At 35.4% G+C, this 18,539-nt stretch overlaps 1 protein-coding gene across 15 annotated transcripts in view; it reads right to left on the bottom strand.

The window, feature by feature from the left end:
* The window catches only part of MLIP (muscular LMNA interacting protein), a 167,763-nt gene that overhangs the window by 32,778 nt on the left and 116,446 nt on the right, over positions 1-18,539 (bottom strand). For 12 of the 15 annotated variants that reach the window (XM_057302523.2, XM_034962259.3, XM_063605319.1 and 9 more), the window contains one exon: positions 3,778-3,981. The exons of 2 other annotated variants lie outside the window; for them this stretch is intronic. In XM_057302523.2, the coding sequence (XP_057158506.1) occupies positions 3,778-3,981 (204 nt within the window). Of the gene's footprint in view, positions 1-3,777; positions 3,982-6,458; positions 18,512-18,539 lie in introns of those variants that run through there. One more of the 15 variants, XM_063605318.1, reaches the window with a different exon arrangement.

The following is an 18,539-nucleotide window of genomic DNA, read 5'->3' as shown; positions in this document are numbered from 1 at the left end:
GTTTACCCTTGACAGAGCAATTTCAGTAGAGTGGTAGAGGTGAAAGTCAGAATGCTTTCAAGAACGGGCTGAAGAGTGAGTTTGCAGAAAGGGGATGGAGATAGTGGCTATTGACCACTTTGAGAGAAAGAAAATTTTGAAACTGATAGATTTGCAGCATCATCAAGGAAAAGGATGAAGTGCTCCTTTTGTATTGTTTTATTTTGTTTTTTAGCCTTCTGCATATAAAGGGGAGGAATCCAATGGAGAAGAATGGACGATTTTGGAGAGCAGTAAGAATGACAATCCCAGAAAGCTTAGTGATAATAAGATCTAACTTTTATGTTTTTCGTTATCTTCAGGCACTTTTACACATATTCGTAAATTTTATTTTCATAATACTCTAATAAGGTAGGTACTATTATTATTCTCATTTTAAAAATGAGTAAACAGAGGCATTCAGAGGCTAAATGACTTGCCCAATATCACCATCTAAAAAGGGTTGGGTCAAGAAATAACCTCAGACAAAGGAACTAGAGGCATCATCCTCTTACCTGCTGGGCTATCTCACTTTTAAGGATAAAAGAATTTTTGCAATCTATCCTTCTGTCAAAGGGCTAATATCCAGAATCTACAAGGAACTTAAATAAATTTACAAGAAAAAAACAAACAACCCCATCAAAAAGTGGGCAAAGGATATGAACAGAAACTTCTCAAAAGAAGACATTTATGCAGCCAACAAACATATGAAAAAAAGCTCATCATCACTGGGCATTACAGAAATGCAAATCAAAATCACAATGAGATACGATCTCATGCCAGTTAGAATGGTGATCATTAAAAAGTCAGGAAACAACAGAGGCTGGAGAAGATCTGGAGAGAGAAGAAATCTTTTACACTGTTGGTGGGAGTGTAAATTAGTTCAACAATTGTGGAAGACAGTAAGGCTATTCCTCAAGAATCTAGAACCAGAAATACCATTTGATCCAGAAATACCATTTGATCCAGCAATCCCATTACTGGGTATATACCCAAAGAATTATAAATCATTCTACTATAAAGTCACATGCACACATATGTTTATTGCAGCACTATTCACAATAGCAAAGACTTGGAACCAACCCAAATGCCCATCAATGATAGACTGGATAAAGAAAATGTGGCACATATACACCATGGAATACTATACAGTCATAAAAAGGGTTGAGTTCATGTCTTTTGCAGGGACATGGATGAAGCTGGAAACCATCATTCTCAGCAAACTAACACAGGAACAGAAAAACAAACTCTGCATGTTCTCACTCATAAGTGGGAGTTGAACAATGAAAACACATGGACACAGAGAGGGGAACATCACACACTGGGGCCTGTTGGGGGGTGGGGGGCTAGGAGAGGGATAGCATTAGGAGAAATACCTAATGTAGATGACGGGTTGATGGGTGCAGCAAACAACCGTGGCACATGTACACCTATGTAACAAACCGGCATGTTCTGCACATGTATCCCAGAACTTAAAGTATAATTAAAACAAAAAAAAAGAAAAGAAAGTAAAAGGAATGACTTCCTTCATGAGGCTGCAAGGAAGTGAAAAAGGCAGTTGTACTGTTTTATTCCAGGATGAAAAGAAAGTACCTGAGCATCCTTATAGGATATGATGCACCCAGTTATAAAGTTCCCTCTTGAAAGTAAAAAAGTAAGGGAGGGATTAAGGTGAAGATTTAGGACATGAGGAGTTTGATTAAAACTTAGAAGAGAAGAGTGCACACTGCAGACTCAGCAGAAGAAGAATACAACCTGTCGAACACCTATTGTAGCCCAGCTGAAGAGGGACTCTAAAGACTGGTAAGACAAGTTCAGCATGGTTCTCCAGAGGGAAGGATGGGAAGATCTGAGTTTGGAGATAGGCCAGTAGGCAAAGCTGTAAGGTCAGACTTGGGAATTATGTTCAAGTATTGAAGAAAAGTTAATTAAATAACAGATTATGTCTTACAATTAAAGGCATTAAGTTATTTCAAGTAAAAAGAAAAAGTCCTGATAAATTAGTATGCTATTAACCCAATATCTAACAAACAATGTTTGTAAACATAGACATCAAATTGGTAATTCATGTACTTTAATAAGGCAATACAGATTCAAGACTAAGCAAGTGAACATTCCATTAAAAATGTTGTGTTACCATCTTATTATTATTACTATTATTATTTTGGTTATGAATGGTTCTTTATTCAGTATCAACAAATCTCACACTCAGAAAGACAAAATCTATTATGAGGATTATGTGGACTGAAAATAGTTGTCTGATTTCACACAGCTTTTGTTCTTCTCAGCCTAACCAAACAAAGACTGACATATGGATGAAATATAGTCTATCCTTGCTGAACAGTTCCAGAAAACACTTCCAAAATATCAAAAGAATGAGCTATATCATGTAACTGATATCTGTAAATTAAATCATAACCTTATCATATAGATGACAATTTATAAGAAAATGGTAATATTATTATCAGAATTATTAACTCAAATAACTAAATGTATTTCATGGCTGTTGGCAAATATTAAATCAGAAAGAATTTCAAATAATATAAAATAATTTTTAAAATATTATACTTTCTCTCATATACTTATTTTCTAGACCAAGAGTGGGACACAAACAAAGGTCAGAAAAATGTCATATTGAATGTTGCCCAAAAACATTTTTTGGCAAAAAACTGATATTTTAAAATTTGTTTAATCAAAATTGATCATTCAGTTGTCATAGAAGCTATTAAATATAAAAATCTAATTTTTCCTTATATAATAGTGTTATAGTTTTTGCTTTTAGATGACTGTTTGCATTTAGACAGGGTTTATTGACATTTTTTTCTTTAAAAATGCCTCAGGCTCCAAGGATTATTATCCAACTACATTCTGGAAGATGATCTTGATTGATTTCTAAGTATAGAGATGTATTTAACTGGAGGTAGATACCTTGTAGAATAAATGCTTTTAAACAGGATTTTGAATTTCACAAAAAGATTTAATTAAAGTTTAACCAGTTAATTATTTTAGGAAATTTTCAGGGTCTGAGCATCTGTACTAGCCAGGATGCCCTTATCAGAAGAGCAAAGGGCACTTATACGTAAGCCCCATGTAGTTTAATTGCTTGTTCCTAGAAAACATTTATGATTCAATTCCAAAGCCAACTATAAATATTTTTTACTTGTTTTGTATCATACACACTCAGACAGACAGACACACGCACACACACGCACACACACACTTCAGGTATGAAACACTTCACTATTTTTTACACATCGCATTACTATACACAGTGAAGCAGACAGGTACATTTTAAAGTAAAATGTGAATATTATTTTGCAGATACCCCCAGTAATTCTAAGTCATTTTTTGCCCATTGACTCTAATTATAAGTGCCTCCTCAACCAGGCACTGTAATTTAAAGAAGCTTTTTAGGAACACTGAACTAAGACTAGAATATAAATTAATAATGGCATTTTGTGAGGTTTTGAAAAATGTCTTGGAATTTCCACCATGGAGTTAGAACATGAAACAGTGAAAAATACAAATCAGGGAATAACTTTGGAAAAATATATAAATGTTTATTATTTCCCAAGTTCAATTATTATCTGCTTATAAGGTAATGTGCTTTCACACAAATATTTAATATTCTTTATACATTTAGATATTTAATATTTAAATATTCCTAACACATGTTTCCTCCACATTTAAGTTTTAAAAGTCAAGCGTAATGAAGGTTCACAGAACAGAATAGTCCTCATTTTGGGGAGGAGTTCTCACCTTGTTGCATGCGTTGTGACTGAGGAGGGTGTGAGAATTCTCCTGTTCATCACTCAAGGAGAAGGACAGATGACTGAAGGGTCCTGGGGCAAGACAGTCAGCATGTGAGAGGGTCTGTGGATGCAGCAGTGACTTAGCAGGAGGATAGAGTTTAGTCTGATATAAAGGATGGAGCGAGACAGGCTTGGGAGGGACTGTTACATCCTGGTGGGGAAGAAGAAAGGCATAAGAGGATGTTAGCATAAAAAAGTCAAGCACGCTTGGAATTAGGTCTACGATAGACATAGGTCAGAATCTCTTACCAGTAAGAAGAAAACCTCTCCTCATGAGATGGTGTCCCTCATGAGACAACTGCTTTCAGTGTATATTGTGTGTCTCTTTCAAAAATTCCTTTCATTCCCTGCCTCCAGCCTCTTCTGCAGAACAAAACAAGTGCCTGCAGAATGTCTCCTGAAGGGCACCAGGTTTATTTTGGAAAGTATTAAGGGGAGATATCTGTAAGGAAGAAGATAATCCATCCAAAAGAAGTGGGCTGGGGTTAGGAACATCTTCATGGAAGAGGTAGGTAGTCATGGAAATTAATTTAAAGATGCTTGTGATTTGGTCTGGAAGAAATCGGGAAGTCAAGGGGAGGGCATTGTGGAAAATATTAAAGTGAGTGGAGGGGCAGAAGTACAAGGTTTAGTTCATGACATAATAAGTTTCGGAGTTGAGTTTGTCATGGATAAGGAATCAGGAAAGGGTGGGTCTGGAAAGAATGAATAGGGTCTTCAATTCTAGGCAATGTGTTGTTTTGGAGAGAAACTGGTGGTGCAACAAATAGAGGAGTGCAACTGCAAAGAAAGGAGGTTACGAGGCCTTAACTAAAGTGGGTCTTCAACATGGAAAAACGATGAGTGGCTTTGAGGAAGTAGGAACTACTACATAAGGCCATGAATTACGTGAATGGAGCAAGGAAATCAAAAGAGTAAGAAGTCTTGAGGCTACAAAGAAAAGTTGCAAAAAGGGCCTACATACAGGTATATGTCTTCTACAAATCAAGCAAATACAAATATGTATCTTACTTTACACACACAGCACATGCATACTTATTATTTTAAAAAGCTAGCATCTAGTAAAGACATGGAATCAATACAAATGCCTATCAATGATAGATTAGATAAAGAAAATGTGGTACATATACACCATGGAATACTATGTGGCCATAAAAAGGAACAAGATCATGTTCTTTGCAGAGACATGGATGGAGCTGGAAGCCATTATCCTCAGCAAACTAATGCAGGAACAGTAAAACCAAACACCACATGTTCTCCCTTGTAAGTGGGAGCTGAAAAATAAGAACACATGAACACATGGTGGGGGAACAACACATATTGGGGCTTGTCCAGGGTTGTGGGAAGAGGGAGAGCATCAGGAAGAATAGCTAATGGATGCTGGACTTAACACCTAGGTGATGTGCTGACCCATGCAGCAAACCACTATGGCACACGTTTACCTATGTAATAAACCTAGATATCCTGCACATATACCCTGGAACTTAAAAGTTGAAGAAAAAATAAAAATTTAAATTTAAAATTTAAAAAGATAATATCCTCTTTACAATGTTCTGTGTCTTGTTTGATTTTTTTATTTGACAATTTTGGAATTTTTCTGTATCAGTACATGAAAGCTATTTATTTTCTACCAAGACACGTTACTGAATTATCGTACTGATTGTAATTGTCGTTCACTTGATTCTCTTAGAAGTTTTGGGTCAATCCAAAAAAATCAATTCACCTAACAGAGTGATAAATTTGTCTCCTCTTTGCCAGTTATGATACTTTTCATTTCTTCCATTTGTCTAATTTCACTGGTTAATGCCTCTAACATTGAATGAAAATGAAATGAAAGCCATGTCAGTGGGTAGCTTTAATGGAACATATGCAGTACTTGTCCATTAAAGATGATTCTGACTTATAATTTTATTTCTAAATCAAACATTTCATTGTTTTAGCAAGTAATTACATAAATTATTAATCAGTGTGAAAGTGATTAATATGACAACTGAGTAGCAAACACAAGACTAACTATGTGAGAAAAGGACAGTGTTGTTATTGATAGTTGAAGGTGCTTAGGTAAAGTGGTTTGAACAGTCTCTGGCTTATACTCAGCCTTCAGTTTTTTCTTGGAGGGTGTAAAAATCAATTCTCAAGTTGTCAGGGGGCAAGCCCATGGTGATCCATGGAAAGCAACGAATTCACCAAATGCGCTTATCTGGCGGAATCAAGTTCTATCCAATCAAGAGGAAAATGTTTGCAGAGAGTGTGCTACTCTGTGTTTTGTGCCTCTAAGTTCACTTTTGCCAACCTTCAGCTCTTAGGAGTAGGTCAAACCTGAATATTTCTGTAGGATCAGGTGTTGTCCTCACTCTACCCAGGCACCTGGGCAGGGAGGGAGAGCAGAATCTTATCAGCGCTTGGACCAGCAAAAGAGAGCTAAGAACCTTGGCGAAGCTCACTTGAGTACTGTCAGTTGCTAATACAATACAAAGATGAAAGGATTCTTAGTGTTTACAGCTTCAATATTTATGTTTCAATCTGTGCTAATTGCCTCCTATGTTTGTATACATTATGATCCTGTGATTCTCTTTAGCATAATCCTGGATATTTAATTTGCCTCTCTCTCCCATGTTCGATCTCCTGTTTCTTTTTTCTTTCTCTCTCTTTTTTTTTTTTTTTTTTTTTTTTTTTTTTTAGACAGTCTCCCTCTGTCGCCCAGGCTGGAGAGCAGTGGCACAATCTCAGCTCACTGCAAGCTCCGCCTCCTGGGTTCACGCCATTCTCCTGCCTCAGCCTCCCGAGTACCTGGGACTACAGGCGCCCACCACCACGCCCGGCTAATTTTTTGTATTTTTAGTAGAGACAGAGTTTCACCGTGTTAGCCAGAATGATCTCGATCTCCTGACCTCATGATCCGCTCGCCTCGGCCTCCCAAAGTGCTGGGATTGCAGGCGTGAGCCACTGCGCCCGGCCTGGATCTCCTATTTCTAATAGCCTGTGTCTTACATTTTTTTGGTTTTCTCTCATATTGACTGGACCCTAAAGGAGCTTCCTGGGAAAATGGAGTATATGGAAGCCAATTTCCAATAACCTGCATGTTGAAAACTGACTTTCTTCTACTCTTACATTTGATTGTTTGAATATCAATTCCAGGTTGGAAAATAATTTCTTTCAGAATTTTGAAAGTATTATTATACTGGATTATTTTATTGTCCAGTGTGGTTTAGAAGCCCAGCCATTTTGATTTCCGATTATTTGTAAATGACCCTTTTTGTTGTCCTCTCTCTCTGGAAGCACACAGGATTTCTTTTTGTCCTCAATAATCTGAAAATACCCCAGTATGCGCTTTGGCGTGGGTATATCTTCATCTACTTTTGTAGGAATTTGATGCTCTTTTATATGTAACATTTTGGAAAATTTTCATGAATTATTTTATCATTTCCTTCTCTTTTTCTTCTCTCTTCTCTTTCTGGATGTTGGACTTTTTTAGATAGTCCTCAAATTCTCATCTCATTTTCTTTTGCTCATCAGCTTGAGAGGTTTAGTTAATTTGTCCTCTGTATAAGTCTGTTCTCATACTGCTATAAAGAACTATCTGAGACTCAGTAATTTATAAAGGAAAGAGGTTTAATTGACTCACAGTTCCACAGGCTGTACAAGAAGCATGGGTGGGAGGTCACAGGAAGCTTATAATTATGGCCGAAGGGAAGCAAGCACATCCTACCATGGCGGAGCAGGAGAGTGAAGGGGAATTGCTACACATATTAAACAACCTGATCTCATGAGAACTGTCTCACTGTCATGACAACAGCAAGAGGGAAATCTGCCCCCATGATCCAATCACCTCACACCAAGTCCCTCCCCCAACACTGGAGATTACAATTCAACAAGAGATTTGGGTGGGGACACAGGGCCAAACCATATCATTCCCCAACTAAGGTGACCTAGGATACAGAGGTTTCCCAGGAGTGGGAATTTTAGTGCTAAGACAAACTGCAATGAGTTAGTCACCCCACCTCCAACTTTTATATTGCATTCTTTGTTTCTGCAATCTTGTGTTTAATTTCCAAGAGGCCCTTTTATTTTCCAAATATTCTTTTTATTTTTTTAGCATTCTGTTCCGATTTTATAGAGGGACTATCTTATCTATCTGTAAAAATATTGATGTTCTTGAGTTTTTTCTCTCTAAATAGTGTTTCCTCTGTTTTGTTTGTTTGTTTGTTTTATTTCCTGTTTGGTCATTTTTTTTTTTGGTTTGGTTTTCTGTTCATATTTCATATTGGAGGTCTTCCTCGGGTATCTGGATATCTTTAATTATCTGCTAATATTTTAGAGTCAGGAATTAAGAGCACTTTGGAAACTCTGAGCATATGGATCAGGCTATTTGAGTTTCACTGTACAGGGTAACCCAGTCTCAATAACTTGAGAGCTTTCCTCTTTGTATTGGTCAGATTCCTCAAAAAAGACATTTTCAATCTCCTGGCTAGAAGGCAAAGGCCTGGCTACAAGTGTTCTGAGATGTGAATAGAAGAGACAGTGCGTGTCGGCATTAACCCCTTATAGCATCACTTAGTCCCCTGTTTTCAGAAGAGCTCCACTGCTCTCCACTATGCCAGGAGGCCCCAGGCCAGAAATCCTGTTTTCCTCTCTCCAGCATGTGAATTATTATCTTAAAATGGTAGTTAATCAGTCAAGAAGAAATATGAATTTGGGGATAGCTACTTCTTAAATAGCTTTTACCTTTTCTTCCTTTTTTCAGCTACCATTTCTTTACCTTCCTTTCAGAGGTATAAAGCACCTCCAAATCCTAAGCCTTCTGAGAACTCTAACATAGAAATGGAATCAGTACTTGGCTTTCTCCCTGGCCAGCCTAGGATTTAGCTTTCTTGGGTTGCTATGTCAGGTTTTCCTCATCAGGATATTTTTCTGCCTCTAAAATTTTATTGCTGTGTCTCCTCTTCTTACTTCCCATACTTGTAGACTATATCTTTACAGTACATCTTTACAATAATTTTAAGGAAATATTGGGAAGGAGCATATTTAGAGGCGTTATTCAATCCACCATCCCTTACTGAAAGTCCTTAAGGGTTCTGTTTTGTTTATTTAATAAAGATCGCACTTAAAGTCTAAGGAGACAATTGCATTATTTTCCCCTTGCATTAAATCCCACTTGGTGAGGACACAGCACTCTTTAATGTTCTACTGAGTTCTGTTTCCTACTAAATTGAGATATCTGCATTGATATTTATAACTGAGTTTGGGCTGAAGTTTCCTTTTCGTGCAACTTCTGCTGGGTTTTATAACAATGTTACACTTGCTACAGAAAATTATTTAGAAGATATGCTTGCATTACTATAGTCTACAACTCTCTGCTATTAGAGTTGTCATCATGAACTGCATAATGACATTTCAGCCAACAACGAACTGCATATACAATGGTGGTCCCACTTTTACTGAATCTTTTCAATGTTTAGATATGCTTAGATTCACAAATACTTACCACTGTGTGACAGTTGCCTACAGTATTCAGTACAGTACTGTGCTGTACAGGTTTGTAGCCTAGGAGCAATAGGCTATACTATACCCTATAGCTTAGGTGTGTAGTAGGCTATACCATCTAGGCTTGCGTAAGGTAAAATATATGAGGCTTGCACAAAAAAGAATTCCCCTAACTAGTACAGTTGCTATGGAAAACAGCATGGATATTCCTTAAAGAACTAAAAGTAGAACTCCCATTTCATCCAGCAATCCCAGTACTGGGTATCTACCCAGAGGAAAAGAAGTCATTATTCAAAAAAGATGCTTGCACACACATGTTTATAGCAGCACAATTCACAATTGCAAAATCATGGAACCAACCCAAATGCCCATCAATCAATGACTGGATAAAGAAACTGTGGTATATATACACTATAGACAATGGAATACTACTCAGCCATAAAAAGGAGTGAATTAACAGCATTTGCAGTGACCTGGATGAGACTGGAGACTATTATTCTAAGTGAAGTAACTCAGTAATGGAAAATCAAACATCGTATGTTCTCAGTGATATGTGGGAGCTAAGCTATGAGGATGCAAATGCCTAAGAATGATACAATGGACTTTAGGGACTTGGGGGGAAGAGTGCAAGGGGGTCGAGGGATAAAAGACAACATATAATGGTGCAGTATATACTGCTCGGGAGATGGGAGAACCAGGGTCTCACAAATCACCACTAAAGAACTTACTCATGTAACCAAATACCACCTATACCCCAATAACTTATGTAAAAATAAAATAATAATAAAAGAATTCCCCTAAGGATGGATTTCTCAGAATGTATTTCCATCGTTAAGCAACACATAACTGAATTTGTTCCTTAAAAGATTGTTCGAATTTCCCTGGGAATCTATTTGTGACCTGGAGCTTTTTGAGGGTAACTTTTCATTTTTTTTTTTTTCAGTTTTTCTTTTGGTAATTGGTTTACTGGCATTTTATTTTTATATTTTTCTAGGTATTTTTGCTATAAAGTATTTATTTCCTGTGGATTTCCTAATTCACTTGCATAAGGGTGAGAGAAGCAGTGTCGTATTTTGTGTCCTCTATATTGTTAGTTATTTTCATGTTTATTTCTCATTTTGTATTTCATATTTTCTCCCTTTTTATTGATCTGTTTAACTAACAGTTTGCTATTTTGCACTTTTTTCAAAGAATACATGCTATTATGAGTTTTACAACTGTTCTGCTTTCTAGCTATTTATCGTTTTCTAATCCTATAAAGTCCTTTTCATTTATTTTCTTATGCAAAGAATAAGGATTTTCTCCTTAAATAATGTTTCCTCTAATATTTGTTTTATTTTTGTTTTTAAATTTTCCAAATTGAATGCTTACTTGGTTGACCTTTATTACTCTTCTTATTCATTTATCATTTTTACATTATAAATTTCCTTTCAAGGACTATTTTAACTATATCTTATCAGTTCTAATAGACAATAATTTGAAAAATAATGATTTCATTAGCTTACTTTTCCAGATAGAAATGTTATTTTCTATTTTTTCGAGTTAGATCTTCTTTTTACTTTTTAAAAGGCTTAGTTTTAATATAATTACAAAGTAATATAAGCTTATTATAGAAAGATCAGAAGTCATATGCAAGCCAAAAAGACAATATTAAAAATACTCTCAGTGAATCCAAAGAAATTTTTCAAACACCCTTTTTTGAAGGTATCACATTTTGTGATTTCAAAGTATATTACAAAGCCATAGTAATCAAAACAGTATGGCACTGTCATAAAAGCAGACTATAGACCAGTGGAACAAAAATAAATCTACCCATTATGGTTGGACAACTAATCTTTGACAAGGTGAAAGGATAGTCTCCTCAATAAACGGTGTGGTGAAAACTGTATGTCCTCATGCAGAAGAATGAAACTGGATCCTTATTTCACACAATATACAAAAATCAACTCAAAATGGATTAAACACATAAACATAAGATTCAAAACTGTATAACTACTAGAAGCAAACAAGAGAAAAAGCTTCTGCTTGACATTGTTGTGGGTAATGTTTTTGTTTGTTTGTTTGTTTGTTGATATGACAGCGAAACAACAGACACCAAAAGCAAAAATAGATAAGTGGGATTGCAACAAACTTAAAAAAATCTCTACAGCAAAGGGAACATTCAACAGTGTGAAAAGGCAACCTACAGTATATAGGAAGAAAATATTTGCAAACTGCATATATAAAAGATTAACATCCAAAATATATGTATTTGAAAAAAACCTCATACAACTCAATACCAAAAAAGCACAAATAACTCAATTAAAAAATGGGCAAGGGACCTGAATAGATATTTTTCAAAAGAAGATATGGCCAATGAGCATATGAAAAGACCAACAGGTATATGAAAAGGTGCTCAACATCACTAGTCATCAGGGAAATGCAAATCAAAACCACCATGAGCTATCATATCACACCTGTTGGAATCAGTATTAGCAATAGGAATGAGTGTTGGTCAGAATGTGGAAAAAAGAGAACACTTGTACACTGTTGGTGGGCATGTTAATTGGTAAGTCAGTAAGGAAAACAGTATGAAGTTTCCCCCCAAAATTTAAAATATGGCTACCATAAAAATGCATCGATCCCACTTCTGGGTATATCATCAAAGGAAATTAAATCAGTGTCTTGAAGAGATATCTGTACTTTCATGTACACTGCAGAACTATAGCCAAGAAATGGGAATAAACTAGATGTGTATTGACAGGTAAGTGGATAAAGGAAAGGTGGTATAATACATAAATACATATAATGGAATATTAATCAGCCTTAAACAACAAGGAAATCCTGCCATCTGTGACAGTATGAATTAACCTGGAGGACATTATGTTAAGTGAAATAAACCAGACACAGAAAGACAAATAGTGCAATACCTAACTTAAATGTGAAATCCAAAATAGTCAAACTCATAGAAGGCAGAGAGTAGAATAGCGATTACCAGGGGCAGAGGGGAGGGGAAAATGGGTCACTGTTAGTCAAAAGGTACAAAGTTTCAGTTACCAAAGATGAATAACTTCTGGAGATCTAATGAATGGCAATATTAATATAACTAACAATAGTGTACTCTATACTCTGTAGGCTTTATTGCTAAGAGGGCAGATCCTAAATATTCTTACCACAACAATAATAGTATAATAATGTTAATTGCATGAGGTGATAAATATGCTAGCTTGATTGTGGTGATCACTTCACAATACATACATGTATCAAAACATCAAGTTTTTTACCTAAAATATACACAATTTTTAATTGTCAATTATACCTCAGTGAAGTTAGAGAATAAAAGAAGAAAAACACAGAAATTTTATTCTGAATTTCCTCTTTGATAAAGTTTCATGAAAAAGCAAAATTTTCCATTTACAAATGTCAGAAACTTTTTATGTTTTCTAACTTTGTTATTAATTTATAAGTTCTTTGTGATCAGATAAATTTGTGTATATTGCTTCCATCTTCGCAGTTAATAGGTTTTCTTTTTTAGCTTAATGTATAGTCAGTTTTTATGAGAGTTCCACAGATATTAAAAAGAGTAATATTTTGTTTTGTTTGCAGGATAGAGTCTGAATATATATAAATTAGATTTACTCAAGATGATCTACTTTTACCTATTTTTTATTTAATCTATGATAAACTGAAAAAACGAGTTAACAAAATATTTTACCAATAATATATTTTCACTTTTTCCAGATCTTATCTCCTGCTTTTGCCTTATGAAGACTGATATTATATTTTGATTTTTCATATTCTAATGACTGTATTTTCCTTGTAAATGCCATCTTTTAGCATTATAAGGGGGTCCTATGTGTCTTGCTTAAGGAACTTTTAGCCTGAATTCAACCTGCCCATTTTGCAGATTATGATCTCTCCTTTTTTTTAATTTGTGGTAGGTACCTGTAATATTCTGTCACTTTTCAACTGTTCACTACACTTTGTTTTAAAAGTCTCAAGTTAAATATTAATTTTGTTTGTTATTCACTCTGGAGTTCTTTTTTTCCTTTTGTATTTTATTTATTTCCATAGCAAATGAATTTCCTGGACGAGATGTTTTTCCAACAGGTTTATACAGGGAAAGGACCACTACCTGGGATTATCTTTGTGCCCAGGGTTTGGGGTATGAGTTGGTTTAGCCTCTACTTCTAAAATAATGAAGACTATCATCAGCTATACAGCAATTTCCATGGCAACTTGTCTGTGCCCAGGCTGCCACAGAGAGATAGAGCATTAAATCAGGAACCCCACTTGTATTTCTCAAAAATGAGCATTTCTAATGCGTCTTGAAGTTTGTTACTTTTTAAAATAATTTGCCATGAGATAACTTGAGAAACTCCGAATGATCCCAAAGATTTTCATAGTCCTTCTCATGAACAGAGTTTTATTATTGTAAAGAATCCTCTACGTGTGTGTGTGTGTATCTCCTTTGTCGTTATAGGTTACCTATAAATGTTGATGTAACTGCAACCTCATAGTACAATCATTAATGTAGCCCATTGCTATTATATCTCCAGAATTTTCTCATAAAACAGTGTTTTTATTAAAGAAGTCACTTACTTTAGAGAACAAATTTTTTATTGTTGGTTTTTCCCTTAAGAATCCAAAATGTCACTTTCTGTGTATTTCATATATTTCAAATGTCACTTTCTGTATATTTCATATTTAGAAAACAAATGTTATAAACTGAGAATATTTTAAAAGCTATACTTTGATCCAACTGCATAATAAAACTCCCATATTGGGAGTAATTGGCTCATTACTCACTTTTTCAGATCTTCAAAGGTGTTTTCTTGCATTTTCTAATGGCATTTAAATACAAAGGAATAAATTTCAGTTCATCATTCTATTGTTATTATTCTGCAATAAATACTTCAGCAGGAAGAACACACGTATCCCCAGCTGAATTGGGTTTTTCATTTTTTCCCTGTTAAGATTCTTCAAAAGAGAATTTTATCATTTGCTTCGGTAAAACTTTACACATTGTAATATTGAGTACCTTGTGTCTTTAAACAGTACTGAAAATTGCACAGCTTCATGACCTTGGATGCTGGTTTTGTTAATGTCTTATCAAGTATGATGCCATAATGCAATTATTAGTTAAAACTCAAGGCAAAAATATAAACTTAGGGACAGGTATATTCATAATAAAAGCAGATATAAAACTATATTTTAAATTGTTTTAATCATTTCAAAAAATAACCTACTTCTTATCAAATTCAAGTAGATTTTCAGGGTTTGAAATGGATACGTATGTCTGATGACAAGCTTATGTTAGACATAGATATGGTGTCACCTCTGCTATTTCTTGTTGCTTATGCTTGTATCAGCAGTGGTATAGTCAATCTAGATTATTTTGCCAAAGGTTTTTTTTAATAAAGTCATTTGCTTATTTTAAGATGACTATTTTCATTAAAAATAGTTAAAAATGATAAATCGTATGTCTAGCTAACTGTGCACATATAGTGCAATAAGATACAACAGGCTTAAGAAATGGCCAACTGAGGGCTCACTGTCCATCACCCCAAGTTAGAAAGGCCTGACACTTTTCCAAGGAATCTCATTTAGAATATATATGAGTTGTAACTAACTAGCATTCAGACCTACAAAGGAGACCCATGTAAACCCATATAAATCAGCAAAGCTTAGAATCTTTCTTGTTATTTTATGTTAGAAGTTGGCAAACATTTTCCTCTAAAGTTCCCATCAGTAAATATTGAAGGCTTTGCAAACCATAAATCTGTCGCAATTACTCAATCCTAACATAGTAACATGAAAGCAGCCTTAAAAAATAGATACATACAGTCATGCACTGCATAACGATGTTTTGGTCAGCAGACCATATATGTATTGGTGGTCCCATAAGATTAACATGGAGCCGAAAAATTCCTATTGCAGAGTGATGTCTTGTGATCCTGACCCTGCCTAGGCTAACTTGTGTACTTGTGTTTGAGAAAAAAAAAAAAAAAAAAAAGTTTAAAATGTAAAAAAAAAAAAAAAAAGAAAAAAAATCCAGAAAATTTTAAAATAGAGAAAAAGCTTATAGATTAAGGATATAAATAAAAAATATTTTTGTACAGCTGCATAATGTGTTTGTATCTTTTTATTTTTATTTTTATTTTTATTTTTTATTTTTATTTTTTTTGAGACGGAGTCTCGCTCTGTCCCCAGGCTGGAGTACAGTGGCGTGATCTTGGCTCACTACAAGCTCCACCTCCCGGGTTCACACCATTCTCCTGCCTCAGCCTCCCGAGTAGCTGGGACTACAGGCGCCCGCCACCATGCCCGGCTAATTTTTTTTTGTATTTTTAGCAGAGACAGGGTTTCACCATGTTAGCCAGGATGGTCTTCATCTCCTGACCTCATGATCCGCCTGCCTCAGCCTCCCAAAGTGCTGGGATTACAGGTGTGAGCCACCGCACCTGGCCTGTGTTTGCATTTTGTTTATTATAAGAGTCAAAAAGTTTAAAAACTTCAAGTTTATTAAGTAAAAAATTACAGTAAGCTGAGGTTATTATTGAAAAAAGAAAATGTGGCCAGTCGTGGTGGCTCACACCTGTAATCCCAGTACTTTGGGAGGCTGAGGTGGGCAGATCACCTGAGGTCAGGACTTCGACACCAGCCTTGCCAACACGGCAAAATCCCATCTCTACTAAAAATACAAAAAACTACGTATGATGGCGTGCACCTGTAGTCCCAGCTACCAGGAGGCTGACACAGGAGAATAGCTTGAACCCAGAAGATGAAGGCTGCAGTGAGCCGAGATCGCACCACTGCCTTCCAACCTGGGCAACAGAGCAAGACTCCATCTCAAAAAAATATTAATAAATTTAGTGTAGTCTAAGTGTTCCCAAAGTCTACAATAATGTACAAGTAATGTCCTAGGCCTTCACATATACTCACCACTCACTCACTGATTCACCCAGAGCAACCTCCATTCATGGTAAGTGCACTATACAGGTGTTCCTTCTTTTATTTTTTATATTGTATTTTCACAGTACCCTGTCTATGATCAGATATGTTTAGATACACAAATACTTACCATTGTGTTACAATTGCTTACAGTATTCAGTACAGTAATGTGCTGTACAGGTTTGTAGCCCAGCAGTAATAGCCTATACCACATAGCCTAGGTGTAATGGGCTACACCGTCTGGATTTGTGTAATTCCCTCTGATGTTCACACAATGACAAAATCACCTAATGATGCATTTCTCAAAACATATCCCATTCTTAAGTGACACATAACTGAAATAGGCAAGGCCATGTTCCAATAATACTTTATTTATAAAAACACTGGTGAGCCAGGTTTGGCCCACAGACCATAGTTTGTGACCCCTGTTTGAGATTTGCTTCAAAACACACTAATGGCATCTCTATCATGTCTAACTTGTGCCCTACTTCCACCCCAGCGAATTATCTTGAGGTTGGTACCTAATACTTTAGAGATCACTATTCTAAATGATTCTTGAAAATGAACGTCACTCTATCCTGCTTTAATATGCAATATATGAATTTTTTAATGTTTTAGTTTCTGAGGGATGTAAAGGGATCATAAAACAGTCTTGGACATGTTTCTATCAATGAGATAGGTAACATAGTTATTTCTGATAAAATGCTTTAAACCACTTTTTAGTCACTTGAGAATTGTCCTCTTTCAATTTCAGTATACATAGAACTAATTTTTCAAAAAAGGCTTTACTGAGGAGCTTGATTTTTGAAAAGAATTAATTATTTTTGAGATGATACTATCATATTCTACAAAACTTCAAGAAGACAGGAACTTATGAAGCAAGTAATATCTTTGTTCATTAAAGAAAAATTAGCAGACAAATATGCAGTGAATATATTAATTTAGCTCTGCTTAACTAACAGACACATCAGAAAATTAGTGTTATAGCCATATCTGATGCATTTGGTGCTCTAGAAAAAGCCTACTTTCTACTCAACCATCAAATCGTACTGTTTAACTTCAAAAACTGTTTCCATTGCAACATCAAAGGGCATTTTAAGGCATTTTGAGCTCTTCTTTTTAAAGCCTGCACATCTGAAATGCTTTTGTTCCATCCTGGCATTTTAAAGTCACTTCCTTTCCTGTGGTTTGGAAGTGAAGGGTGAAAATTCACTTTCTCTTCACTCATGCTGTCCCCTCTTCACGCTGCGGTTTTCTGTCTGAGTACAAGACACCTTTGTGAACTCAGAGTACCATAGGTAAAATTACTGGAGCCTTTCACTCCATCCTGTCTTCCATCTTCCCACCTCTTTGGTAAAGCAACATTTATTTTTAAATGCAGCATTTATTTTCAGCTTTCCTTTGCTGTCTAGAACTTACAGCAGTTTAAAATCAGAGCCATAGCATTTTTGCTACAGTTTTAATTTAAATCAACACCTTGCTAATAAAATCATGAACAGTAGTAATATTTTCTTAAAGAGCGACCCCTTTATGTAAAGACATCAACACTTTACAGACAGCATCACAGAAACCCCATGTTACTAAGAAATAAGAGATTGTGATTATCTACATTTCACTAAGATAAAGCCAATATAAATTGGTTTTGATTATATGGCATATCTTCTTGCTTAGAAACCCAAATTTTGGAGAATCCATATGCATTTTTTCAAACAGACATATTTAAAGCAACACATATATTTTGAATCCTGATTTGAACCAAGAAAATTTGAACTTGTGAAGTATGAAAAATTTAGCATATGCTTAGCTATTTGAAATCCTCTATATACAAAAAGATTTTTAATAATCACAACATATTTTTTAAGATAGAATTTGGATAACTTAGCGCTTAAAGTGTATGGTTGTCTGACAGCAAGTTTCACAGAACAGATGGCATGGATCAGCATGGAAGTATCTGATGGAGGTACACTCAAGGGAAAAGAAAGAAAAATACTCCATAATCACAGTGAGCAGCAGAGGACTAAAATGCTGAGTTTTACGTTTTTCTATACATATAGTTTGATTCTGGTCTTTTATTTCCCATGTGGAGGTGTTTAGGACGGAGGAGCAGTTAAAATTGAAGAAGTCAAAAGTAACATAGAAAATAGGCTTCTACAATTGCTCATAATGGACAATATGAGAAAGAAGACAATATGAGAAAGAAGACAATATATTCAGTTGAACCTTTAGCAGGAAATCAACCCCTTTCTTCCAAAATTGAAGTGATTCTAAAGGAAATGATAACAAGAAACATTT

The sequence above is a fragment of the Pan paniscus genome, chromosome 5 (assembly GCF_029289425.2).
Source record: "Pan paniscus chromosome 5, NHGRI_mPanPan1-v2.0_pri, whole genome shotgun sequence".
Taxonomy (NCBI): Eukaryota; Metazoa; Chordata; class Mammalia; order Primates; family Hominidae; genus Pan; species Pan paniscus.
This window is presented reverse-complemented; position numbering and strand designations above follow the sequence as displayed.